This window comes from Acomys minous (assembly GCF_964271855.1).
Source record: "Acomys minous genome assembly, chromosome: 8".
In the NCBI taxonomy this organism is placed as follows: Eukaryota; Metazoa; Chordata; class Mammalia; order Rodentia; family Muridae; genus Acomys; species Acomys minous.
The window spans coordinates 43,552,193-43,579,091 of record NC_140489.1 but is presented as its reverse complement, the minus strand read 5'-3'; the positions used below and the strand labels follow the sequence as shown (position 1 = coordinate 43,579,091).

The 26,899-nt window shown below is 44.5% G+C and overlaps 1 protein-coding gene across 1 annotated transcript in view; it reads left to right on the top strand.

Moving 5' to 3' along the window:
* The first annotated feature begins 24,089 nt into the window (after positions 1 to 24,089).
* Positions 24,090 to 26,899, top strand: part of PRKCH (protein kinase C eta) — a 212,722-nt gene continuing 209,912 nt past the window's right edge. Inside the window, exon 1 of the mRNA XM_084793213.1 lies at positions 24,090 to 25,335. Within this exon, the coding sequence (XP_084649339.1) occupies positions 24,973 to 25,335 (363 nt within the window). The 5' untranslated portion in view covers positions 24,090 to 24,972. The remainder of the gene's footprint in view (positions 25,336 to 26,899) is intronic.

Below are 26,899 nucleotides of genomic sequence, written 5' to 3'. Positions count from 1 at the left end.
TCTTACCTTTTAACTTAAATTCTTGGTGTCCCTCCTCTTCTCCTAACCCCTCCCTTTTCTTTTTCTGTTATTTTAGTTCCTTTTAAATTAATTAACAAATTAATTAATGTACTTTACATCCTGACCATAGCCCTCTTTCTTCTTTCCTCCTGGTCCCACCCTCCCTCCCTCTTTCCCCATCTCTCCTCTCCTATTCCTCAGAAAAAAGGGAGCCCCCTCACCCCAGCTCATCAAGTCACATCACAGATGAGCTCATCCTCTTCCCCTGTGGTTTCCCACTAGTAGGGGAGTAATCAAAACTCGGGCAACAGCGGTCCATGTCAGAGACAGTCCCCGCTCCCCTTACCAGGGGACTCACATGAAGCCTGAGCTGCCCATCTGCTACATCCGTGTAGGGGGCCTCAGCGCAGTCTGTGCATGGTCCTTGGTTGGTGCTTCAGTCTCCTCAAGCCCCTCTGGGCCCTGGTTAGTTGGCTCTGTTGGTCTTCCTGAGGCGCTCCTGTCACCTCCAGGTCCTTCTATTCTGACCCCCACCTTACCCCTTTCCATTAAGCTCCCTATGCTTCACTCAATGTTTGGCTTTTAGCATCTGTTTTGATCTGACGCTGGCTGCGAGCGCATAGTGGAGTATCATCGTTAATAGTGTCAGGTGTTGGCGCTTTCCTGTGGGGTGGGTCTTAGGCTGGGCCAGGCACTGGCTGACTATTCCCTCAATCTCTGCTCTATTTTTTTTTATCCCTGCACATCTTGTAGGCAGGGTGAATTTTGGGTCAAAGTTTTTGTGGGTGGGTTGATGCTCCCCTCCCTCCTGAGCAATCCTGTTTAGTTAGAGGGTGTCCTCTTCAGTTTCTTTTTCTTTTTTTTTTTTTGACTTTCCCATCATGGAAATCCCCTCATAAGTCTGGCAGGCCTAGAAGTTAATTTCGACTGTGCGCAAACAGTCTGCTAGGCAACACATGATTTGCTTTCTCCAAATACAGCCATCAAAAATGTCACTTTTGCACATTATCATATTTTAGGGGATTTTTGTTGTTTAATATACTTTATATCACAAACGAGAGTCAAATGACATACTTAATTTTTAAAAACCTTTAAAATTTAAAATAGAAAATTAAACTAACAATTCTTATTACTTCTTTTGGCAATTTCATAATGTATACAACATATTTTGGTCAGATTCTACCCCTTTTACTCTTTTTTTATAGCCCTCCTAGAACAATGTATTTTAAAATCAGTTCTTATGTGGAACTATCATTTTGTATAGCGTTTGATTCAAACTGCATTAGAAGGGCAGAGATGACAGTTTTAAGGAAGCCATGTGGCTGGGAAGTGAAGTTTAGAGTTTTGTTCTTGGGGGAGCAAGGCTGGCTGCTCCTCAGGGCAGATCCATGAAGACAGTGAACAGTGATGCCCTTCCCATCCTCTCCCTATGTTGCTGAAACTTCTCTCATGTGTGTTAAGTGGCATGTGTGTGAACAATGGACCATTCCTTTGACCTACGGCTGAGCAGCGGAGGAAGGGCCATCCCACGGGCTGCCACTTTCCCAAAATAGAACCTCTAGAGACAAGCGGATCTGAATCACACCATCTCCCCTCCAGCCCCCATCCCTCTCACCCCAAGTCTAGAGGGGCTGCAGGTACGGTAGTGGCAGTAACTAAGGTCCGTGCAGAAGGTGAGCCACATTTTAATCTTACAAAAACCAAGATAAGGCTTTCGATTGAACTTAATCATGCTTTTAAAAATGAAATGATCCTAGTTGAACAGACTGTCTTATTCAAGGCATTTAGAACGATTTTAATTTTTTTTAATCTACAAATATTATGGTTTGCAAGGAAATATTTCAACTTAAAATGTGACAAAGAGGTGCTTTGTATGGGAGGTAATATGTCGCCCACATGACAGTGATTCTGGAAAAGGTAAAACTATTGTCTACTAAGCCAGTTAACTGAACAACTTTGAAACTTGAAACTATCATTGTTTCTTCTTCCTCTTTGTCTTTATGGCTTATGGCCATTAGGTGGTGCTATGCATTTTCAAATATGAAAAGTGCACTGGAAATCCTAGGCTGTACAGGAGTTACAGGCGTTGTTAACATTTCCGTGCTATTGTTTCAGTGGAGATATAGACATTTTAATTTTAATATAAAATGTCCAGGATTTCCTGGCATGTTGATCAGAAATCCAGGACAATCCCACAGTCTCAAGTGAGGTCTACCTTGCATGGAAAATCTCTCTCTCTTTTAATGTTTTAAAAATTAATTCATTCGTATTACATCTCAATTGTTATCCCATTCCTTGTATCCTCCCATTCCTCCCTCCCTCCCGCTTTCACCTTATTCCCCTCCCTTATGTCTGTGACTGAGGGGGACCTCCTCCCCCTGTATGTGATCATAGGGTATAAAGTCTCTTCTTGGTAGCCTACTATCCTTCCTCTGAGTGCCACCAGGCCTTTCCCTCCAGGGGACGTGGTCAAATATGGGGCAGCAGAGTTTGTGTGAAAGTCAGTCCCCACTCTCCACTCAACTGTGGAGAATGTCCTGTCCGTTGGCTAGATCTGGGTAGGGGTTTAGAAAATCTCTCTTGTGAGACACTAGAACAGTGCGTCTCTAAGCCAACTCCCTAGTCATGGGACCATTTGTCACTCACCCCTGCCCCCCCACCCCCGTGAGCCCTGTGCTGATGACTTTACACAGAGGTTCATACCGTGTGGTGTGTTGTTAGTTTAGCCAAATCCTGCCATCAGAGCTCTTACTTGCAAAGAGGGTACAAATTCATTTAATCAATGATCTGAGGTCAAGTCTGAACTTCGGAAAAACTAAAACTGGTTGGTTTTGCTTGAAATCAACCCCCGGAGGCAGCTTCATTGCTCTCACGTGTAATCCGGTAATGGAAGAAGTGGTACTGAAGCTCCGCCCTGGACTTCATCTGAAATGAGACTCCCTGTGCTTGAGGCGGGGCGAACTGCATCCCCCTCAGCTGCGCTCTGACAGTGTTCATAGAACAATTTTTCTGTTTCTAGGAATCATGAAGCAAATTGTGGTTAAGGCAGAGTAAAGTTTTCACTTGATTTGAGGGTTTAAGCTTTGTTTTGGTTTTCTGGGCCAAACCCTCCATTTTAGTGCTTAAAAACTATCTTATATAGAACCGAAGGGTTTGAAAACCTCAAACATTTACTTGGAAAAAACAAACAAACAAACAAACAAACCAACCAAGCTACCCTATCAGGAGAGTATCAGGGCCTGTGTCTGAATGCATTTGCTGGACTTTCAGGTGAGTATGTAGGCCTCCTCAAAAAACTCCAAATACCTGAATCCATTTTTTTTTTACAGCAAGCACAAAAACCTCAGTGTGTAAGTACATACTTTAGAAGCTATGTGCATGTATCAGTTCACTCTACAAGAGAACCCACGAAGCAGGTGCCATCAATTGTCACTCCTATCTTAGTTTTTTTGTTTGTCTTTGTTTTTTGTTTTGCTTTGTTTTGAGACAGGGTTTCTCTGTATAGCCTTGGCTGTCCTGGACTCACTTGAAAGACCAGGCTGGCCTTGAACTCACTGTGATCCACCTGCCTCTGCCTCCCAAGTGCTGGGATTAAAGGTGTGCGCCACCACTGCCCGGCTGTCACTCCCAATTTAAAGGCAAGAACATAAAGATGCAAAGAGGTTTATTAGCTTACCCAGCCATGAGGAGGCAGCTGCGTTTGGGCCTAGGTAGTTGGCCTCCAAATCATGACCCTCATCTACAAAAGAGCGTGACAGCTCTTCCTTGTTGTTCTGGTGGAGGCTATGCCTCATTTAATAAAACCTTGTAGACCTATTTGAATATGTCGCTTGCTATCTGTGACGAAAAGGAAGCCCCTTCTCCTCAGCCTCCCAGCCTAGAATCTACAGCATCTTTGCCTGGAGCCCTAAAATGAACTTGCAACCACTGTTCTTTCTCTCTCATTCTCATGACAGTTCTTCTTGAGGCAAGCAAAGCTTTTCTCCTCTTACCTGACGGCCGTCTTCATTGCTGTTCTTGTTCATGTATCACTGGCTGCTAAGTTATTTGTGTGTGTGTACATTTACATGTGTATGTATGTTTGTAGCCATATACATGTTTATGTGTGCATGTGTGTGCATATGTATGTATGCATGTATATATGTAGGCATGCATGTGTGCATGTATGTATGAGTGCATGTACATATGCATTGACTTGGGGTTTCAATTGCTGTGAAGAGACACCATGATCACAGCAACTCTTATAAAGGAAAACATTTAATCGGGGCTGGCTTATAGTCTCAGAAATTTAATCCATTATCATCATGTCAGCAAGCATGGCAGCATGTGAGCAGACATGGTGCAGGAGAGGTAGCTGAGGTTTTACATCTAGATCAGCAGGCAGCAAGAAGAGACAGTGAGCTCCTAGGCCTGGCTTGAGTTTCTGAAAACGCAAAGCCTGCTCCCAGTGACATGCTTCCTCCAACAAACCACACCTACTCCAATGGGAGCACACCTTCTAATAGTGCCAGTCCTTATGAGCCTATGGGGCGATTTTCTCTCAAACTGCCACATGTGTGTATGCATGCATACATATATGAATGTACATATGCATGTGTGTGCATTCATGCATGCATGTATCTGTATGTACACACATGTATGTATAAATGCATGTATGTGTACATATGTATGCCCATATGTATGTATGTATGTATGTGTGTATGTATGTATATGCTGCTGGAAAAGAGAACACAGGGAAAGAGCTTACAGCCTCTTGGTGACTCCAGAAGAACTGTACTGGCAGCTTTATTGCGGTGTTGAAATTGTTATTAATCTTTCAACCTTCTACCTGACTTTTATTTGTGTTCTATTTTACCGGTTCCTGGTCTTCAGTATGTCCTCCCTTCTACCTTTTTTTGGTTTAGTTTGCTCTTTTCCCTACCTTTTAAGAGTGTTCATTTTTCTCCAATGTAAGTGTAAATATTTAAATTTCCTTTTAAGCAATGTGCTATTTATATCCCAAATTTTTGTTTTTTCAAAATTGCTTGTGATTTTGTTTTTTTACTCAAGAACAATAAGCATGTTGGGGAATTTTCAAAATTTTAGGAAGTTTTCCAATATTTTATTTTTAATTTTACTCTTTTTTATTCAAAGCATATATTTATTCAAAGTTTTGTATTTATGTCTCAGCACATGATTTTGGTAACTATCCTGTATTCTCTGGAAAATAACATTCATTCTATAGATGCTAAATGAGGTATATTAAACGTGTTAATTGTGTTAAGCTGGTTATAAAATTATTCAAAGCAGGGCTTGAGAGATGGCTAAGTGGATAAAGCACTGGCTGCTCTGACAGAAGACCCAGATTCAGTACCCATCACCTACTTGGTAGATCACAATCATCTGTAAACCCAGTTTGAGGGCATCTGATGCTCTCTTCTGGCCTCCATGGGCACCATGTTCTGAATTAAAATTCCTCTACAGCTAAATGTTGTTATAAAGAAAGAAAATTCCAAATTGTTCAATTTCAACAATAAAGTCTCCCGAGCCAGATGCTGAGGCGAGAAGTTGCTAGCTCAGAGAGGCAGAGAAAGCACCCATCTGAACTTTCTATTTAGCTTACATCCCAGAAGGAAAAGCCAAAGAGCCTGCTAGCTCACCCAACAGCCCAGGAGGAAAAACTCAAAAACCAAAATCCAAAGAGCTAAAGAGCCCCTTCTTCTCCATGCTGTCTTAAACACCCTTCTCTCAAAGTCCCTCCTTGATCCTTAATCCCTGCCAGCTGGTTTCTTGCTCCACCTCTTGACCTAGGGTTAACTTTATTTAATCCTATGTACAGAAAGCTCATGGGCTAAAAGTGGGTGCTAGGGCTGAGCCACACCATAATCACCTATTTACAATAAACAGAAAGTTCTTGGATTAAAGGTGTATGTTAGGGCTAAACCACACCAAACAAGAGACAGGTTTTTACAGTTCACTATCTTGGGGTTCACAATGGTATCAAATATCCTGCAACAAATGATTCAAACAATTTTTAATTTAATGTGTGTGAGTGCTTTGTCTGCATGTATGTATCATCTCCTGTATCTACCAAACCTTCTGTTAACCACTGTTTTCCAGATCACGGTTTCCAGTACCCTCAAATGCCCCTGTTCTTTCTACTGGAGTAGCTTTGCCCTTAATGTAAGGAAACAGTAACAGCTGAGCAATTCTATCTCCTTCGTTGATTTGCACTTCTTTTTTTTTTTTTTTTTTTAACATATGCCATGATTTTTAATTTCTTCCTTGCAATCCCCATCTATAATACCTGGATGCAAAATAAACCCCTGAGAAGTTAATCCATTTTTTTTTTTGCTGCAGGGCCTTGAGCTGGCAGGCCCCTCAGTTCATTTCCCAATGGCAAGAGGTTACCTTGTATGTCTCTCCTGGATCTGCACTCATTATTTCAATGCATTCCCTTTTTACCGTGCCTACTAACCTAGGCATCCCATTGCTGTCAGAAACCGCTTTTCTTGCTGCTGTGAGTGAAAGTATGGTATTCCTCAGAGTTAACAAACCTGCCATTTTGAGCTCTGAAGCTTTTAACCTTATAATTTCTTTTTAAATGGCCAAAATTCACCACAATTAAAGCACCAGGTATTTCAATATCTGAGCCCTCTGGTTATGGCTTATCCTATGATATCGGCTCGATACTTATGAGAACCAAGATCAGTTGTATCTCTTATCCATTTGTCTATTGGTGTTGCTCATGCCTTTAATGGCCTAATTACTCTCTTATATTCAGTATTTGCATTCTCCAATGCCAAGGTCTCTATCAACACCTGTCTGGCATAAGGGTTTGATGTGGCCTTGTTTACAGCTAAAGCCAATCTCTGTAAGAAGTCTGTGAGGGCTTCTCCAGAGCCTTGGATTATTTTAGTAAATGCGGTGGATCTTCTCCTAGGCTCCTCAACCATATTCCAAGCTCTTAAAGCTGCTAGTAATGACATCATTGGATCAAAGTTGTTCTTGTAGGTCAGCATAGCACTCTTCACCAAGCAATTGATCTTTAATAGCATTTATCCCCTTTGCTATATTTTCTTGTTCTATTTCATGGCTTCCTCCCTCCATCACAATAACCATTGTAATTGTTGACCAGCTTCTAGCACAGCTGACACCAATCCCTTCCAATCTTGGGAAATAGTTATATTTTTTTGGATAGCCCAGCTACTTAATATTTGTTGTTGCTGTTAGCTTAGTGGTATGGCCTAATAAATGTTTATTATTAGACTTATAATTATTATGTGGTATTATCTAACCTGCTTTTACAATCAAAGACACAGTCACCTGATGTATTTTAGAATAGCCTATTTTCACCTGAGCCATTTCTTTTCACGTGGAACTTCAGAGTTCCTCCTCTGGGCCCATATGGCTCTTCCTGTTCCCATAGCAGTTCTCCTGCCTTCTTCCTCCTCTGGTTAGTCACTTCTCTTTCCCAAGATCCTCTCTGTCCTCAAAGCCCTGGAACCTTCGCTCAGCCCCTTCCTTCTGCCTTGCCCAGGTATAGGCCTTTTATTCAGCCAATCAGGGAGGCAAGGTTCAGGGCAGCAGCTAGATCTAGGGAGCTAGTAATTAGCATCAAAATGCACAGCACCAGACCAACCTCCAACAATTTGTTTAATGAAAGGGGAATGTGTGCCATAGGAAACAGTAGACCCTTTAAAATGCTTTAGATCTAACATTTCTTTTGGGTGCCATGTTATTCCATCATATTCACGACCAACACCACTAGCAGGCACGTGCTGCACAAATACGGGGAAAGCTGATGATGACTTTGTAATCCCAGGCAACTCCTCTGGTGGTGCACTTGGGTCAAGATTAAGCCCTTTGCACTGTACAGCCTCCTGCTCTTCCCAGTTCCTTGCCTCATGCAGGAGCTCCAGGCACCGAGCAGCGAAGGTGTGCAGTGGGGGGGGGGGCAGCAACTGTGGGAAACTCCACCTCTCAGTCACTGGGTCTGAACCCTTTTGTTCTCCTTTATTTGACACTCTTTGCTTTCCAAGCACTTCAACCTCTACCCGCAAACTCTCTAGTTGCACAACCAACTCTGCAATCCTTTCAAGAAAAAAATGACGGAATTGAGTGAGACCTCTGATTTTTCAGCTATTCTCTCAACCATTTAAAAAAATGGGATGAAGGAAGAAGATGAAGAAAAAATAGAAAATCCACTCTGGGAATAAAGTGGATGAGAACCCAGCAACAGCAGCTACCATGAACCTTTCGCTGACGTCCGAAAGCAGTATATTCATTCCTTCACCCCTTGCTGCCTCCTCTACAGCACTAGAAACCAAGTTTCCCATCATGCCTAGCCACATCTGGGCACCACTTGTTGGTGTATTTTTTTAACCCTATTTTATTTTGGTTCTTTTATACTTCTACCTCCCTTCCTCAACTCCCCGACACTAGGTAGGAAAGAAAAGAGGTTAGAGGGGAAAGGAGGAAGAGTTCTCCTTAGCTACTTCCAGCTGTTTAGGGTCATCAGGTTGTTGGGACAATCTCAGTCATCAGGATATCCAGCAGTCCAGCTAACTAAAAAACCAAACCAGGAACCAGCAAATACAGCAGCCTTCTTCCTCTTCCAACCGTCTCCTTGAAGCATTCTTTCTCTTTTGGAGTGTATTTTCCCATCATCCCTTTCTTTTTCTCTGGGCTCTGATATTTATACCCTCTCAGAGTCCTGAGAATTAAACTCTCTGGAGCTGGCAAAGACCACTCCCATCTCTGAGCTGCAGGAGGCCATTAGCAACTGTAGACAAACTGAAAGCAGCCCCATATGCTACACTTGGGATTAAAGCAAAAACATAGCATAACTGGGTTTTAAAGAAACTAAAACTTCCACTACACTGTAGCTATGGCAGATTTTGTTTTGTTTTGTTTTTTGTTTTCTTTGTTTTTCGAGACAGGGTTTCTCTGTGTATCCTGGACTAGCTGTCCTGAACTAGCTTTGTAGACCAGGCTGGCCTTGAACTCACAGCGATCCGCCTGCCTCTGCTTTTGGAGTACCGGGATTAAAGGTGTGCGCCACCATGCCTGGCCTGGCTTGGCTGATCTTATGGAAGCATTTCTCAGTTGAGGCTCCCATCTCTCAAAAGACTGTGTCAGGTTCACATAAAACTAGCCAACACAAAGTCTTTTAATTATACATATAATTTTTATGTCTTTATGACATCATAAACCATTTTTCATTAAAGAATGTCATTTTTCATATCCGGCAATTGTATTTGGTTTGAAATATATCAATTGTAATTATAATGTTATAGATACTCAGTTTCTTAGATTAGTAGTCTGCCTTTCTCCTTTTACTCTTAACATTTTTTAGGTCTATGGAAATATTTTATACAGAAGCATTTAATCAAATCTTGATTTTATTCAACCTTATAATCCTTTCTTTTTCTTTAGTTTACTTCATTTATAGTTAATAAGTTGCTGTTGTGCTGGACTTGTCTACCACCTTGATATTTATTTTTTTGTCTACTTTTATGTTTTTCTCTTCTCATTTCCTCCTTTCTTGTTTAAAAAAAAATCTTACAGCATGCACAAGACCTGCACAAGCTCAAGACAGAATCTCAGCATGGCACAGCAGGGAGCTCAAAGTGGGACCCCTAGCTGAGGAGCAGTTGGCATTTTATAGCTTCTGGGAGACAGTTTTCTTTAAGAATGGGTCTTAATCAGGGTTTTTCTTGCTGTGATTAAACACCATGACCAAAACAACTTGGGAAATAAAGAGTTTGTTTATCTTATACTTCAAGGTTACAGTTCATCCCAATTATGTGGAAATAAATACCACCAAAGAGCTAAGATTTAATTTTTTTTTTTTATAAATTTAATTGTGGTCACTTTTGGCTACCGAGTGTTACATTGGATAGTAAATCCAATGTAGTTAATCTATTTAAATTAAGAGTACATTGGACCAATTGGGCCACTTTGTGTAAACCAGAAGAAACATACCTGGGGTTGGCGAGGTGGTTCAGCAGATAAAAGCACTTTCATCCAAGCCTAAGGATGTGAGTTTGATGCCTGGTACCCACACAGTGGGAGGAGAGAACCAGCTGCTTCAGGCTGTCCTCTGCCACCCACGTGTATACTTGTGGTGCATGTGCACGTGCATGCACAGACACAGACATACAGATACACACACTAAATGATTATTATGAACATTTTAAAACAACTTTAAAACAGTACAAATTTGTTAACTCTGTCCTTTTTGTTATTCTTGTCATATATTTTACTTCTTCATGAGCAAAAAGCCCTACAATAGATTACCTTTAAACAATTGGTTGTTGTTTGTCTGTCTGTCTGTCTGTCTACCTGCCTGTCTGCCTATGTTACTTGTGGTGCTGTTTATTTCTGTGGCTTGGATTTATTATCCCTGCTAGCATTTCCTGTCACTCTAAATATTTATTTTTACAGTGTGTGTGTGTGTGTGTGTGTGTGTGTGTGTGTGTGTGTGTGTATAAGTACAAGTGCAGACCCATTGAATCCCCTGGACCTGGAGTTAAGGGATATTATGAACCACCTGATGTGGTGCTGGGAACAGAGCTTGGCTCCTCTAAAAGAGCAGTATGTCATCTTAAGCTCCGAGAGGCCATCTCTCCAGCCCTGTTTTCACTTCTGAGTGGAGTTCTGGGATGACGGCCATTCCATTTCATTCACTTTCTCCTGCTTCTAAAGAGATGGTGTGAGCTGTCATTCATATTATTATCCTCCCTTGAAAGCAATCGTTCTTTCTGATCTCAACATTAACACTTCATCCTTGTGTTTTAGACTTTTGACAATGATACACTTAGGTATAGATTTCTGCTGTTACTGTTGGTTTGTGTGTATTCTGCTTGGGAGTGTGGATCCTACTCCCGCCTCTTACACAGTTGGCTCTACAGGCATTTCCCACCATGCCCAGAATCCACCACAGTTGGCTCTACAGGTATTTCCCACCATGCCCAGAATCCACCACAGTTGGCTCTATAGGCATTTCCCACCATGCCCAGAATCCACCACAGTTGGCTCTACAGGTATTTCCCACCATGCCCAGAATCCACTTGTTGAACATTACTGTAGCAGAATTACAAAGACTGAATTTTCTTGTAAAATTTGTCAAAGTTTACTCTTTCAGGCTATTAAATTACTGACAAATCCTCAAAATATTATTAGGCTTCTTAAAATTGCTTATCAGGATTTTTGTTTTTGTTTTGCTTTGTTTTGGAGGCAAAGTTTCACTATATACCCCAGGCTGGTTTCAAACTTAAGATCCTTCTGCATCAGCCTCAAGAGGGCAAAGGTTCCTCCTCCTCTTACTTCTTCTCCTTTTTTTCTTCCTCCTATCCTTCCTCATTCTCCTCCACCTTTTCCTCCTCCTCCATCTCTTCCTCCTTATCCTCATCCACTTCTTCCTCATCCTCCTCTATCTCACTGTCATTCCTCCATGCCCCCCCCCCCCGTTTCCCTTTTCTTCCTTTCTCCTCCTCTTCCTCCTCCTCCTCCTCCTCTTTTTCTCAAGACAAGGTTCCTTTGTGTAGCCTTGGCTGTCCTGGGCTCACTTTGTAGACCTGGCTGTCCTCAAACTCACAGGGATCCTCCTGCCTCTGCCTTTGCTGGGATTAAAGGCGTGCGCCACCACATCCCGCCTCTTCCTCCCTTCTTTATTAAGCCCCCTCACCACCCACACACTGGGGATTTAGTGAAAGGCCTCATGCATACTTAAGCACACCCTCTACCACTGAGCTACACACTCACCTGAAAGAACTTTATTTCACTTCTGTAGCAGGCCATTGTTCAGGCTAATTATTTTTTATTCTTTTTTTTTAAATAGTATTTATTTATTATGTAGATACTGCTCTGCCTGCTTGTACACCTGCAGACCAGAAGAGGGCATCATATCAGACATTACAGATGGTTGTGAGCCACCATGTGGTTGCTGGGAATTGGACTCTGGAACTCTAGAAGAGCAGTCAGTGCTCTTAACCACTGCGCCATCTCTCCAGCCCCCTATTTTGTATTCTTAATCTGACCTTAATAATAATTAATTTAGATATAGAAGTACAGCTCGCCAGGTGGTGGTGGTGGCACGCCTTTAATCCCAGCACTCGGGAGGCAGAGGCAGGCGGATCACTGTGAGTTTGAGGCCAGCCTGGTCTACAAAGTGACTTCAGGACAGCCAAAGCTACACAGAGAAACCCTGTTTTGAAAAACCAAAATAAATAAATAAAAATAGAAGTACAGCTCAATGGTAAAATGCTTGCCTAGCATATATGTATGTCCAGGGTTTGATTCTCAGGACTAAAAAAAAGGGGCAGGGGGAGTTTACTAGAGTTCACTTAAATTATTGCAACTAATTTGTACAAATGATAATGATTAATAATTAATATAAGTTATGTTGGCTGAGCATGGTGGCACAAGCCTTTAATCCCAGCACTTGGGAGGCAGATCTCTGTGAGTTCAAGTTTAGCCTGGTCTGCAAAGTGAGTCCAGGACAGCCAAGGCTGCTCAGAGAGAAACCCTGAGAGGAAAAACAAAATTAATATAAATTAAATCTGTAAAACTCATTTAGCCAAACACTGAAAAACATTTGTCAAGAGCTTAGCACAAAATTTGAGTGGAACAATGTGGATTCTGTTATGATTCTATTTAAGAATTGAGGTTGCAACTTTGGAAATCATTATGGTGCTTTCTTTAAAAATTGGGAATAGTGCTACTGCAAGACCCAGCTGTACCACTCCTCCTGGGCATATACCTGAAAGATGCTCCACCACACAACAAGGACATTTGCTCAACATGTTCATAGCAGCTTTATTCATAACAGGCAGAATCTGGAAACAATCTAGATGTCCCTCAAATGAAGAGTGGATTAAAAAAACTGTGATATATTTACACAATGGAATACTACTCAGCTATTAAAAACAAGGAAATCTTGAAATTTGCAGATAAATAGATGGAACTAGAAAAGGTCATCCTGAGTGAGCTAACCCAGACCCAGAAAGATACACATGAGATATCCTCACTTATAAGTGGATATTAGCCCAACACAGATGTTCTCTGAGAGACTCCATTTAGCAGGGGATTTGGACAGATGCTGAGACTCATTGCTGGACTCTGGGTGGAGAGCAGAGAAGGTATGGAAGAATAGGGACATGGAAGGACCCAAAGGGTTCAGGAGCCTCACAAGGAGTCCATCAAGGCTGGAAGATCTGGACCCGGGGGGCGGGGGGCCCTGCACAAATTATTGCACCAACCAAGGACAATGCATGCAGTGAACCTAGATATCGCCAATGGTCAGCTCGTTCTCCACAGTTGTGGGGGGAGCAGGGACTACCTCTGACATGAACTCTGGTGTTCTGGATTTGATCACTTCCCCTTAGTGGGGAGGCCTGGCAGGCATACAGAGGAAGGAAATGCAGGCTATCTGGATGAGACCTGATAGTTTATGGTCATATGGTGGGGGAAGAGGTCCTCTTCTGTCAGAGGTCTAGGGCAGAAGAACAGAGTGGCCGAGGGAGGGAAGATAGGAATGGGAAGATATAAGTGAGGGGATGTAATCTGAATACATCATAATAATTTTTTTAAAAGGCACTGGGCATTGGTGGTGCACACCTGTAACCCCCCTGTATTCGGGAGGCAGAGGCAAGCAGATCACTGTGAGTTCGAGGCCAGCCTAGACTACAAAACGAGTACGGGACAGCCAAGATAACACAGAGAAACCCTGTCTCGAAAAAAAAATTTAAAAAGAGAGAAAAAAAAAGGAAAAAAGAACTGGGGTACAGGGGCCTGGGAAGATAGCTCAGTTGGTAAGGTGCTCGCTGTGAAGTATAAGGCGCCGAGTTTGTATCTTCAGCAGCCATGTAAAAAGCCAGGCTTTGCTGTGCATAGCTATAACATGTGTTTTCTATTTCTGTGACAAAACACCATGACCAAGGCAACTTATAAAAAAAAAAAAAAAGAATTTAATGTGGGGGCTCACAGTTCTAGAGGATGAGAGTCGATGTCCATCATGGCGGGGGTGGTAAGGTGGTGGTGGTGGCGGCACAGCAGCCAGTAGGCAGGCATGGTGCTACAGCAGTGGTTGAGAGCTTATCCAGAGGCAGAGAGAGCCTGCTGGAAATGGCAGTGGATTTTGAAACCTCAAAGGCTCCCTACCCTGTGACACACCTTCTCCAACAAGGCCACACCTCCTAATCCTTCCCAAATAGTTTCACCAAACAGATGAGCCTACAAAGGCCATTCTCATTCGAATGGTCACACTGTGGGAAGCAGAGGTAGCAGTGTCCCTGGGGCTTGCTGGCTAGCCAGTCTGGCTAAGTTGATAAGCTCCAGGTTCTGTCAGAGACTCTGTCTCAAACCAACCAACCAACATGAAGAGCAATAGGGGAAGACACTCAGTGTCAACCTCCGGCCTCCACACATACATGTGAACCTGTAAACACAGGAACACATAATATACACATTCAAAAAATGAAACACAATAAAATATGAGACAAAATGTTTTGCATAAATTTTATTCTCTAATAGAAAATATCAATATAAGTATCTACTATAAAACCAATCCACTACTTTCTTTAAAATAAGAAAAATAACCCTTTTACAACTAATAACTTAAATGACATATCAAAAGAAAACGCAAGAAACAAGCTTGCTGGGCCCTGTGTTTCCTAATAACTTTGTTGTAAATCATTGCACTGTAACTTGTGTATGTTGCCTTATTGTTTAGCAAAGCATATCCAAGCAATGCAAACAATAATGCTGTTTAAATAAATCAGTCAGTGATAAAGCCTGCCGGCCAGTGGCTCACATGAGGATAGAAGCTGGAGAGCTCAGGCTCCAAGTCCTAAGAACTCAGGGAAAGCATAACAAACCGCTTGACAAGTGCTTGCCCTCCCAACCCAGCTCATGCGTGCTAAAACAGGTTCGGTCTGGTGTTCTGTTAGCAAGTCTTCCCACACAATCCACCTTTCTGTTTGTTCTTAATTTTACTTTCTAGCCTATCTTCCTACTGAAATACTGTATACATCTGTATATGTTTTTAAATTATTTGCTTTTATTTCATATGCATTGGGGTTTTTGCCTGTACGAGGGTGTTAGATCCTCTGAAACTGGAGTTACAGCTAGTTGTGAGCTGCCAAGTGGGTGCTGGGAATTGAACCCAGGACCTTTAGAAGAGCAGAATAAACCACTGAGCCATCTCTCCGGCCCCATTTTAAAAAGTGCTTTATGTTAAGACTATTATTCCATGCATTTATTTTCACGTCAGCTATGACAACATCTTTATATAATTATAAGTAGGGACAAAATGCAGCTAAAGGCCAGGCCATTTTAAAACCTGAAAAAATACACATAACACATTGAGTCCTTAGCTACCGTTGTGAAAATGGATCCAAACGAAGAGAAACAGCATGTGCATTTTAATGGCTTTTTCATGGCGTCATAGACGCTGGAGCCCTATCACTGCCTGCCAGCCGTTATCTCAAACGGAGTCCAAGTTTTTAAAGTCATTTCCTAGCTAATGTTAACAACCCCAGGTGCTTCCTGATTTCAGTTGTTCAGACCCTGAAAAAAAAAAAAGTGAGTAAGCCAGGGAAACGTGTAAAATTCCTTTGTGGGCTTCCTGCATATCAAGCCTGTTTCATCTTATCGTGCTGGAAGATTCTGTATTCCCAGACCCATGTCGTCCTTGAGCTTGCCATGTCCCTCTCTTGTGGTCGTCACCAGAGCCCTCCTTACCCATTTCCTGTCCTTGTGGTGTGTTGTCGCATTGTGTGCGTCTCTGCAGTTTGCCTTTGACTCACAACTTGTATCCTTGTACTAAGGGAATAGGAGATGTCAGCACCTCTTTCGCCCTAGGGTGCGTGGCATGGGACATGCTGCAGCAAAGTCGAGGTGGGTCAAAGGAAAGGGAGCTCTGATGAGGCACTTCCATAAGGCTGCCTCCTTCCAAAGAACTGCAGTTTCTCCATTATGTAAACATATGGATTTATCCACCTCAGTCAACAGCTCTGGAGGATGCAAAGCCATGTGCTCGGACGCCATTGCCCTTAAGTTCAGAAGGATCATCTTGGCTGGCTAGACACGTTCCACTATGCCAGTTACTGGGTCATCCAATTCCCCATGCCACTCTGAGCGTGTTGTCAGAAATGCTCTCTGAGTAGCTTACCAGCTTTGGGAACTAAAATTATTTCGATTATTTAATCCAGTGGTTCTCAAAGCTGCGTCGACCCTTTAACAGTTCCCCATGTTGTGGTGACCCAATTATAAAATTATTTAATTGATAATTCATACTTGTAATTTTGCTACTATTATGAATAGTAATGTAAGCATCTGATATGCAAGATGTCTGCTATGTGACCCCGATGGAGGGCCGGAAACCCAAAAAACCACAAAAGACAAAAGCCTCAATTCTAAGTTTTATCCATTTATTTGTTTGATCAGGTTTGTTGTTGTTGTTGTTGTTGTTGCTGTTGATTGGCTTTGTTTTTGTTTGCTTGTTTATTTTGTTTTGTTTAGACAAGGACCCGGCTAGACTGGAACTCACAGAGATACACCTGCCTCTGCCTTGTGAGTGCTGGAGTTAAAGTTGTGTGCCACTGTGAGCACCTTTGCTTGTCTTACTATTTATTTGTGTGTGTGTGTGTGTGTGTGTGTGTGTGTGTGTGTGTGTATGTATGTGCGCGCGCAGGTGCCTAAGGAAGCCAGAGAGGGGTTCACGGTCTCTGGAGCTGGAGCCACACACTGTGGTTCCGGGAAACTTGTGGTCCTCTGAAAGAGAATAAGTAACAGGTGATCTTAACTATTGAGCCATCCTTCCAGCCACCCAACTGAGAGTTCTAAAAGAGGTGCCAGGGGAAGCAGGGACTTGGAAGAATACAATATAGGGATATGTTTCGGCCAGTTATACAGACGTTGCTGTTGTCATTCTTCTCTTCTTCCTCCTATAAGAAGTCTGACTGGGGTAGATGTGAAAACTTCACACTTAGGCAGGATTTTAAAGACAGGAGTCTGTTATACATGCTTATGAACAGCTCTGGGAACAGGGCTCAGTTTGTCTCTTCAATTACTAAAAGAACCAAAAAAAAAAAAAAAAAAAAAAGTTCAAGTCTCACCAGAAAAATGACAGGAAATGATTAAAATTTAAAGTGATAAAAGTTGGTCTTACTGTGATTTGCGTGCCGTTTTAGAAATTTTAATATGAGCTCAACACCCTTTACAATTCTGCTAAAGTCTTCCCCGTGGGGGGGGGGGACACAAAATAGAGATCATGGAAGAAAAGCCACTAGCAATAGAAACATTTATAGAGTTGCGTTCTGTTTACCAGGCACGAGTCCAAGTGCGTAGAAGAACTTCTCCAGGAGATAAGGAAAGGAGAGTACAGTCAGGCAGGCAGAGCCTAAATTCCTCCATTAGGTTGGGCTGCCTTCTCAATCCACTCATGACTTGTGACAACCATTGTTTCAGATTTACAACAACACACTACTTATACATATTTCCTGCCAAATAGTATTCTGGTCAATTGCACAATTTAGTATACTGTTTTGTTAGCTATGTATCATGGAAAAATTTAAGATGGCTAGTGAAGTGAGCAGTTGTGGCTTTATCTTGGTGATGTTTTTCAAGTGACCCTTTCCCCATTGACACTAAGTGACTTTGATGATACAATAAAAAATTTTGTGTATTAAATTTTATTACTATAAAATGGTTTGTGCTCTGTCTCTCTCTGTCTCTCTCTCTGTCTCTCTCTCTGTCTCTCTCTCTGTCTCTCTCTCTGTCTCTCTCTCTGTCTCTCTCTCTCTCTCTCTCTCTCTTTTCTCTCTCCCCCTCCCTCCCTCTCACAATAATCCAAGTATGATGGCATTATCCAGAATGTGATTAGTGATCGTATGGACAGTCAGTTAGACCAGAGAAAAACTGGTGAAGGGTGAAGGTGGCAGCAGTTGAGCAGGTCGCATTTTCCTTCCCCAAGTTTCTCACACAAGTGACACCAGCTAATAACCCGGTCGATACTTGTAGTTAATAACCACTTGGCTTGCTAATGGATCAGACCCAAATCAGACAAGTTCATGGTGACCATAAGCTGTATTAATAATAGGGTTAGAGAAAAATGATTACTATTTAATCCAAGTTCACTCGCTTCTTTCATGAATGCCTCTTTTTTATGTGCCAAGAAAAAAAAATACTAAAAATGAAGACATAGGCTAAGTTTTAAAGTTGAATTTGAAGGGAGATTCTTGCCTCCCATGACACACTTTAATTTCCAGTTGTTATTATACACTTGGAGACGAGAAGTTTGGGGTGACTACATACAATTAGTTTTGACTCCCCTAACTATCTTTTTATTGTATATGAAACGTGTTTTCTTAATTGACAAAACTATAATCAGGCCTTTATGAGTCTGTTTCTCAATAGACTGTCATCAGGGGTGACACCCAGCCCCTAGAAAGGCATGCAGAGGATTCCAAACGTAACATTCTAATCTCTGTAGATTTGGCTGGGTGAGTTATGTCAAGAAGTAAATTAATCATGAGAGAGAGATTTGCATTTGTTCTCTAAGGCACATCAAATATTTAGTCTCACTTGCTTTTCCTGTTAGGGAACAGTGGCAGAAGTGCTTTATGGGGTGGCTGCTCTTGCTCACTGGGCTAGGAGAGACAGTACACAGAGTCACTAACTTGACTGTTCTTTGGGGACATTGCTTTCGTGGTCTGTTCTGCTCTCAGTCTGGGGAACCTGTCTTATTTGAGTTTTAAGGCTCTTCCTTCAGTGTCCTCAGAGGACATGAAGTCTGTCTGTTCCTTCAGGGCTTTCCCCCTTCCTTTCTCTTTTTCCTCTCTCCTCCTTGGCTGTTTGTCCTGCAGACCCCTAGCCGATTGCTGTGTCTGGATCCCTGGGCTGACACATCCAACCCTGTCTGATCTCACTGCTCTGCCTAGCCTCTGCTTTGCCTCAGTTATCCCTCTGAAGACACAGAAGCACTTCCCTGTAATCGCTGTCACATTCAGAGACTTCACAATGACATGCCCAGGTATGGGTCTTTTTACGCGTTCCCTATAATATGTGTGTCACTTTTCGATATGAGGCTGGTGTCATTCTTCCATTCTGAGAAATTTCACTGTTTCTGTGAAATATCTAGCATTTTCTGTTCTTTTCGGAATACTCAGAAGTAGGACATTGTGGCCCCTCTTATTTAGATGTACAGCTGATGTTGAGAAGTAGATACAGAACAGCCCTGCATTGGCACCTCCTTGAATGCCACTATGTCCTGACTGCAGAGAATCTCCTTCTTTGCCATGTACTCACAACCAGCAGTCGTTTTCTAACATATTATGGATTAAAATGACTCCAGCATGGAGTTTAGGCATGTATTTAAAAAAAAAAAACAGAAATGGGCCAAATCTCAGCCTAACTATATATTAATAATAAATATTAATAATGAATGATCAAATTCATAATTTGACCCTAGATTCTCTTATTTGTAAAGCACCTAGTCTAATAAAACTTGTATTGATGTCACGAAGATCAAATAAATAAAGTTTGTCAAGTGTCTTGTTACAATGGTGGATGCTTAAAACATTGTAATATGGCTGCCAGTATCATGGCCAAATGCACCACTCATCCAGCATGGGTCACATGCTCTTTGTGACTTGGTTATCCTAAGAACCTTTTGAGATAAGGATACTTATTATTATTTGTTCATAAGCACAGCAATCTAACACCTGTATTCATTTATTTTGCAATATAATATTTTATTATATGCATTTTGTGAACTTTATAACATATTTAAATGTCATAGCCTAGTTTTAAATGCTGTTTACTGTTTTTCTGCTGTTAATTATATGTACTTTAATAACTGCATAGTAGGCCATTGAGTTGTTACTCTAAGATTTACACATCCAAGTGTTACTAGATGTTTGCAGTATAAGAACCAGCTTTGAGTCCTTTGATGTTCACTGTCATATTGCTCCCCGAAGGCTGTGACATCTTATAGGAACATAGAGTAAGTTTTGACCTGGCTGTGACATTTGCCTAGTCCTCTAATTCTATTTTAAAAGTGGGATGAGTATTGAGTGAAACATTCCTTAAGAAGTCAGAAAACTGGTAGCGACTCAGTCAACCCAGGAGATGGTGACAATGATGACGATGATGATGATGATAATAATAATAATAAATCATCTAAAAAGTGTGCTAGGAACCACGTACAGAGAAACCCAGTTACCACATGGCTAAGAAGCACTGGGGAAAGATCTTTCTGCTTACAAAGCATCAGTAGTAGCACAGATTTCAAAGAGGCCGCACGACCTCTATTACATTGGTTGTTTTATTGCATCACATATATGTAGTGTGCTGGGTAGGATGTACAGACATAAAGGACTTCTCGATTTATTCCAGATCTGCAATAAAAGCTGTTATACAGGTGAGGCTTGGGTGCACAGACAGTCCCTGTCTAATGTCTCCTGGAAGCCACATGTCTTCCTCGAGATTGGCTTGAAGATGCTGGTATGGAAAACCTGCCATGCCAGGGCTGCTGAGCAGGTGGGGGGTGGGAATCCAGAGCTGACAGCAGCTGTTGCCTCTGGCTGTCCAGAAGGAGCCTGCTACTGGAGGAGAAAATCAGGAAAGCAGTAAGAGAAGAAGAAAAAGCCTGTGACGGGGCTCATGCCTTTTTACCTCAGCACTCAGGAGGCAGAGGAGGGTGGATCTCTGTGAGTTCAAGGCCAGCCCGGTCTACATAGAGAGTTCCAGGGCAGCCAGGGCTACATAGATCTACCAACCTTTGCCTCCCAAGTGCTGAAACTACAGGTGTGTACCTTCAGTCCCAGCTTTTTCTTCTTTGTCACTGTTGTTTTGAGACAGCTCTGGCTAGCTGTGAGTTTGAGGCCAGCATAGCCAGCATCCTAGGCTACATAGAGAGACTCCATCTAAAAATGAGAGAGAGAGAGAGAGAGAGAGAGAGAGAGAGAGAGAGAGAGAGAGAGAGAGACAGAGAGACAGAGAGAGAGAGAGAGACATAGAGAGACAGAGAGAGACAGAGAGAGGAAGAGACAGAGGAACAGCAGGTAATGAAAGAGGGGAAGAAGGTGAGAAAGCGCATGAGTGAGTGCACTAAGAAATACCAGGGGTGACCTGCACTTAGCCTGTGGCATTTTTTTTTCTCATCCTGCTTTTTTTTTTTTTATATCTATCTCACTCTAATGTGTGACTTTAATTGGACAGATTTAGCCAGCAGACTAAAGCACAAACACAGATGTTTCTCTCCCTCCTGAGCTGATGCCTGGCTGTATTGCCTAGGCTGGACTTGAACTTGAGTTTAGGTCATCCTTCCGCCTCAGACTTCCCAGCAGCTGTGTTAGAGGCACATGCAACCACGTGTGCTTAGCTATACAACTTCTTTTAAACCAAGGTCCATGCCTTCAATCCTGCTGTGTTCTCAGGGCTGGGTGATCTCTCTCCTGCCTCACCTTGCTACCCATACTCCAAGAGTTCTCTCCTCTTCTTCGCTGCACTTTCTCCCTATGCTGACCAAACCTTGTGGTACTGTCTCACAGTCTTTACTTTTCAACCCATTCTGAATGGCCATCTACTGCCTTCCCTCTACGGAAACAGCACAAGGCTTCCCAAACTCTCGTGCATTGCCATAACCATAGGGCTCGGTGCTTACCTAACCTCAGCATCATCTGATCTAAGTGAACACTCCTCTCTCCTTGAACCCTTTTCCTCTGCCTTCCACAATACCTGAACACGACACCCTCTTGGCCTTCCTCTTCCTTTCCTGCATGCTGCCCAGCATCCCTGCCCTCATCTCCTCCACCTGTAAGTGTCAGGGTCTCTGGGTAGCCCTCTGTCCTCTTTACCTCCTGCTACACTCTGTCTCCCCCCCCACCATAGCATAACCTCACCCACTGTCCTAGCTTCTGTTACTATCTATATACCTTGGCTCCTAAATTTATGTCTGTAGCTCACACTGTCCCTTGGAGTGTCACAATCACCTAGCCAGCTGCCCAGTTTCAGATTTCCACTTAAATGCATCAAACATACATCAAACTCTGACAAGTTTCAAATTGAGCTCTTCATCTCCTCCCACAGCTCTTTTCTCCAGCAACGTTTCTTAGCTCCTTAATGGCTCCCCTATGGACGCAGTCGCTTAAGCGGCATTCTGCAAGTCATGCTAGAATCTTCTCTTTCCTCATGCCCTCCATTCAATCTAGCCTCCAAACCTGTCCATTCCACCTCAACCGTTCTCAAATTAATCTATTTTTTCTTTGTCTCCATGAACACCCGATAATCCCCGCCAACAGCAAACTCCTCACAGGACCCCTCTCCACCCAGGCTTCTTCTTCCAATGTATTGGCCACATGGCCCAAGAAATATTTAAAGAAACAGACATCTCATCCTGCTTTGGCTCTGCTTAGCAGCCTCCTGGGCTTCTGAGATTGCCCATAGGGAATGTCCATAGCCTTTCTCCTGACTCCCCTCCCAAGCCCAGTCTGGCAGTGTGGCCACCTTCTCAAGGTACCTTTTCCCTACTTGACTCTCACCTTTCCGGTCGCCAGCTATCCAGGCCTCTCTGTTCCTCAGACAGGACAAGCCCAGCTGCTTCTCAGAGCATCTGACCCACGTCTGCTGCTGCTTCCTTCCTCAGAGGAGAATTCTCCACCCATCCACAGGGACTGCAGGTGTCCTTCTCTACACTTGCCATGTGTGATATTTTCTATTTGTTGTTTATAGTCCCCATAGGAGCATTGGGCACTTGGGCTGTCTTGCCACTGTCCACCGTGGTGCCTGATAGAGTGAACATGGAATGTCTGGCCCAGGTCAGCTCTTCGTTTGGGGACAGTCTTCTGCTGCCAAAGCGGAACAGCCACTAGCCACATCCCTCAGTGGTTCTTTTCTTAGTAGACCAGGCTGGCCTTGAACTCACAGAGATCCGCCTGCCTCCGCCTCCCGAGGGCTGGGGTTAAAGGTGTGCGCCACCATAGTGGTCCTTGTTTTGTTTTGTTTTAGTTTTTCCAGACAGGGCTTCTCTGTGTGTAGCCCTGGCTGTCCTGGAATCACTCTGTTAGACCAGGCTAGCCTCGAACTCACAGAGATCTGCCCGAGTCTGCCTCACTAGTGCCGGGATTAATGGCCACTATTAATGGGATTGTGCCACTCCTACTGCTGGGGCACCTCATCGGTTAAGGCAAGCAAGCCAGCTTTTTGGAGAAGCCAGACAGACCCAGTTCTTTAGAGAAGGTGATAAGGTTGAGTCACTCAAGGGGCTTGACCTCTTCTTCCCTAGGGGTTCCTCCAGTGCTTGCTAGTCCATGTTGGAGAGCTCTGCCTAAACTGAAGTGACCTGCTAATCCTTGCTCTACTCTCTCAGGAAGCTTTGGAATTTCCAAGAGAGGCCCTTCCCACCGTGGGCCATTGTTCTAGCTTTCATCCTGCATGTGGGGCTGTTACTGGAGAGGCCTCAATCCACTGATGTGAAATTAGGAGAACCTTCTCAGAGAGCCAACCCAGGGGACAGAAAGGGTGCTACAAAGACCAACCTGCTCCGTCAGGACCAGTACCGGCCAGAGTGTCTTTAAGTATCCTAAGAATGGCCTAGGCTTTATGGGCGACAAACTGGTTGTGGCTGGCCCTCAGGGAGCAAGCTTTGGGGTAGAGTGGATTGGGCCAAAAGGTATTTCGAGGGGACAAAAGAAGCCACAAGATAGGTGAATTCGGAGTCAGCCCACTTTAACAATAACAACCTGAAGTGTTCCTAGAGGAATTGGATCCCAAGGGTGGCTCACGTGAACACTTTCTGCAGGACTGGGTGGACCAGTAACCACCTCTTGGCGGAGGAAGGGACTTATTACATCTTGGCCTTGTCAGTCTCCCGCAGAACCAATCTTTCCTGCTCTTTGTGCAGTGACACACCTCTCCGAGGAAGGCGGAGTACAGGATTTCCATCTTTACCATTGCCCTATTAAAAAAAATACACAAACAAAACAACTAATTACTCTCCGTAGGAAAGGCACATAAACAGGATGCCTAAACTGAACCTGGGATTAGCCTTCCCAGTAAAGATCAGGAAAAGGTACCTTCTCACGGTGTGAGCCCGCCTCTAGCTAGGGCTCTGCCACCCTAGGGCAGGCTGTCCAGGCTACCGCCTTGGGTGGGAGACTGTCTGCAGCTGATCTTTCACATCCTCCCGGCCTGTCTGCTACGCCTCAGGTGTTTGCTGGCAGTGGGCCTGGAATCCTTTCTTTTTGTCCAGCCCCTTAGCGCAGCCTCCCGCCCGCCCGAAAAGCGCCGCCAACCCGGCCACCAGAAGCTGGGATCTGGGAGCACTCAGCGCGGGATCCACCCGCCCGGGGTTGGTGCGGGGCGCAGGCTTCCTCCACCGCGTGTGTCCCGGCACCCATCCCTCAAGGCCGGCTGCCGGGGTGGGGGCGGTGGGGGGTGCGCCACGCCCCCGGGGTCCGGAAGGCGCGGCAGCCCGCGCGGGCTTCTGAGAACTTGGAGCCTGGTGGCGCTCGGCTGGGAGATGCGGCGGCTGCTTCCTGGTTTGCAGCTCGCCGAGTGGGGGAGAGCGTGAGCCCGCGGAGGCGGGGGCAGGAGAAGCGGGCGGAGGCGGGGGCAGAGACGCCAAGGCTGGAGCAAGCCGGACGGGTCGCTCCTGCTCTCCGGGGAGACAATCTGCCTGGCCCCGGTGAAGGGGCGAGCCCCGCGCGCTCCAGAGAGACGATCGGGAACCCGCCAGCCCGCGTAGGGCTCGGAGCCCGGCTCCCCTCCTTTCCACCTCTGGAGAAAGGGCGGGAGGGAAGGAGGGGAGGGGAAGAAGGTACCTTGGAGGAGACGGAATGGCCGGTCGCAGGGGTATCTGGCGCTGCTTCTCCTCGGAGCTGCCTCCACGCCTGTGGCTGCGGCGAGGGCTGCCCTGAGCCGGGGCTCCCCACTCTCGGGTGCCAGCCAGCGCGGCCCCCACGGGGCCCCGGCAGCAGCGCCGGCATGTCGTCCGGCACAATGAAGTTCAACGGCTATCTGAGGGTCCGCATCGGAGAGGCTGTGGGTCTGCAGCCCACCCGCTGGTCCCTTCGGCATTCGCTCTTCAAAAAGGGCCACCAGCTGCTGGACCCCTACCTGACGGTTAGCGTGGACCAGGTACGCGTGGGCCAGACCAGCACAAAGCAGAAGACCAACAAACCCACCTACAATGAGGAATTCTGCGCCAATGTCACCGACGGCGGCCACCTGGAGCTAGCTGTCTTCCACGAGACTCCCTTGGGCTATGACCACTTTGTGGCCAACTGCACGCTGCAGTTCCAGGAGCTGTTGCGCACGGCGGGTACCTCGGACACCTTCGAAGGCTGGGTGAGTAGCGACTGCCTCGCCCCTTCATGTCTGCTGGACCCTTCCCCCTTTTATTTGTCAAAACTCTTGTCTGTGACCCGCTTTCTCATCGCTCCGCAGCGGAGGGAATTCCCTCTAGACTTTGGTCCTTTCCCAGGTGGCCTGCACTGTTGACGCGACAGCCGTGGGTGTGTGCGGGCTCAGGTGTGACTCTGGGAAGCCGGCCTGGCTACCGTCCTCTTTGTGGACCTGGACTTTGCGCTTATGGGAAGCCCCACAGAGATAGAAAGCGCCACCCACCTCCTCTCGGGATAGGGGTTTTAGGAATCTCAACTCGGTAGATACCTGCTAAGGAAAATTAGAGAAGAGGTGATATGAACGTGATATGATTTAAGTAAAGTGCTTAAGCACTTCTTAGGAGAAAGCCATACATTCTCGCGAGTATTATTCATAGTGTTTATGGATGCATGTTGGTTCAGCCACACAGCCCTGCACACGTGTTTCGGCATGCACATCCATTACATCCCTGAGATACAAAAGCTACACTGGCAGGATGAGAGCACGGCTTTGCACCCTGGCAGAGTTCTGTTTAGCTTTCCCCAGGGACTGGGGGCTGAAACTTCTCTTTGTTTGCTCTTCTTAAGTTCAGTCAGCCTGGGTGTGTGTGAGGGAGGGCTGCAGTAGTGTTTCCAAACGACTCCACTGGGAAGAGGTGGCCAGAGCACCTTAGGTTTGGTGCCCTCCCTCGGTTGACATGTAGCTGCGCGCAACTTCTCACATGCCGCTGCTTTTCCCATAGCTCCCCGGAGACAGAATTGCTCCTGTAAATTTCTAGAGTGCCTCACACACAGTGCCAAAACGCCCTTATTTCTTAATTCCCCACTCTGTCTTTGTGATGCTGGGGTTATTGTGCTCACACTGAGATGCTGAAATGATAATTATAGTGAAGTGGTCTGGCAAAAGGCAACATGCGGTGAATACTCGAGAGTTTAATAGTGGTCTCAGTTTCTGACAGCAGTGGGCTTGGAACCTGAGGTGAACCGGCATTCAGAATCTGTCTGAAAGTCACAGGTGGTGGAACCAGGCGGATCGTGACAAAGAGTCATTGAGATATGTGTTTTATACTTTGGAGTGTTGTTAATTTTACCATATAGTCTGTAATAGCACAGAAGGTTTGTGTAAAAAGAAAGAAAAAGAAAATCACCTTTTGAATAGAAATTAAAAAAAAAAAAGATATCCATGACTGTTTAAACTTTAGTTCTCAAATTACAGGGTTAATTTCACCTCAGCCTAGCTTTTTTTTTTTTTTTTTGAATATAGTAGTGGGCTAGATGGAATCCGATAAAATACAGTTAAAAGTTAACTTTGTTGTTGGTTTGAGACAGGCTCTCACACAGTAGCCCACGCTGGCTTGAACTCGGGACAATACTTTTGCCTCAGTTTCCAGAACACGCTTACAGGTTGTCTGTGGCATTGAAGTGAACATGAGACTCTTCAGTTGGTGTTTGGTTAGGAGGTAGGTTGGGTAAACCTCTAGAGGACTGAGGCGCTGGAGAATGCAGAGCTTACTAGAGACAGCCTTGAC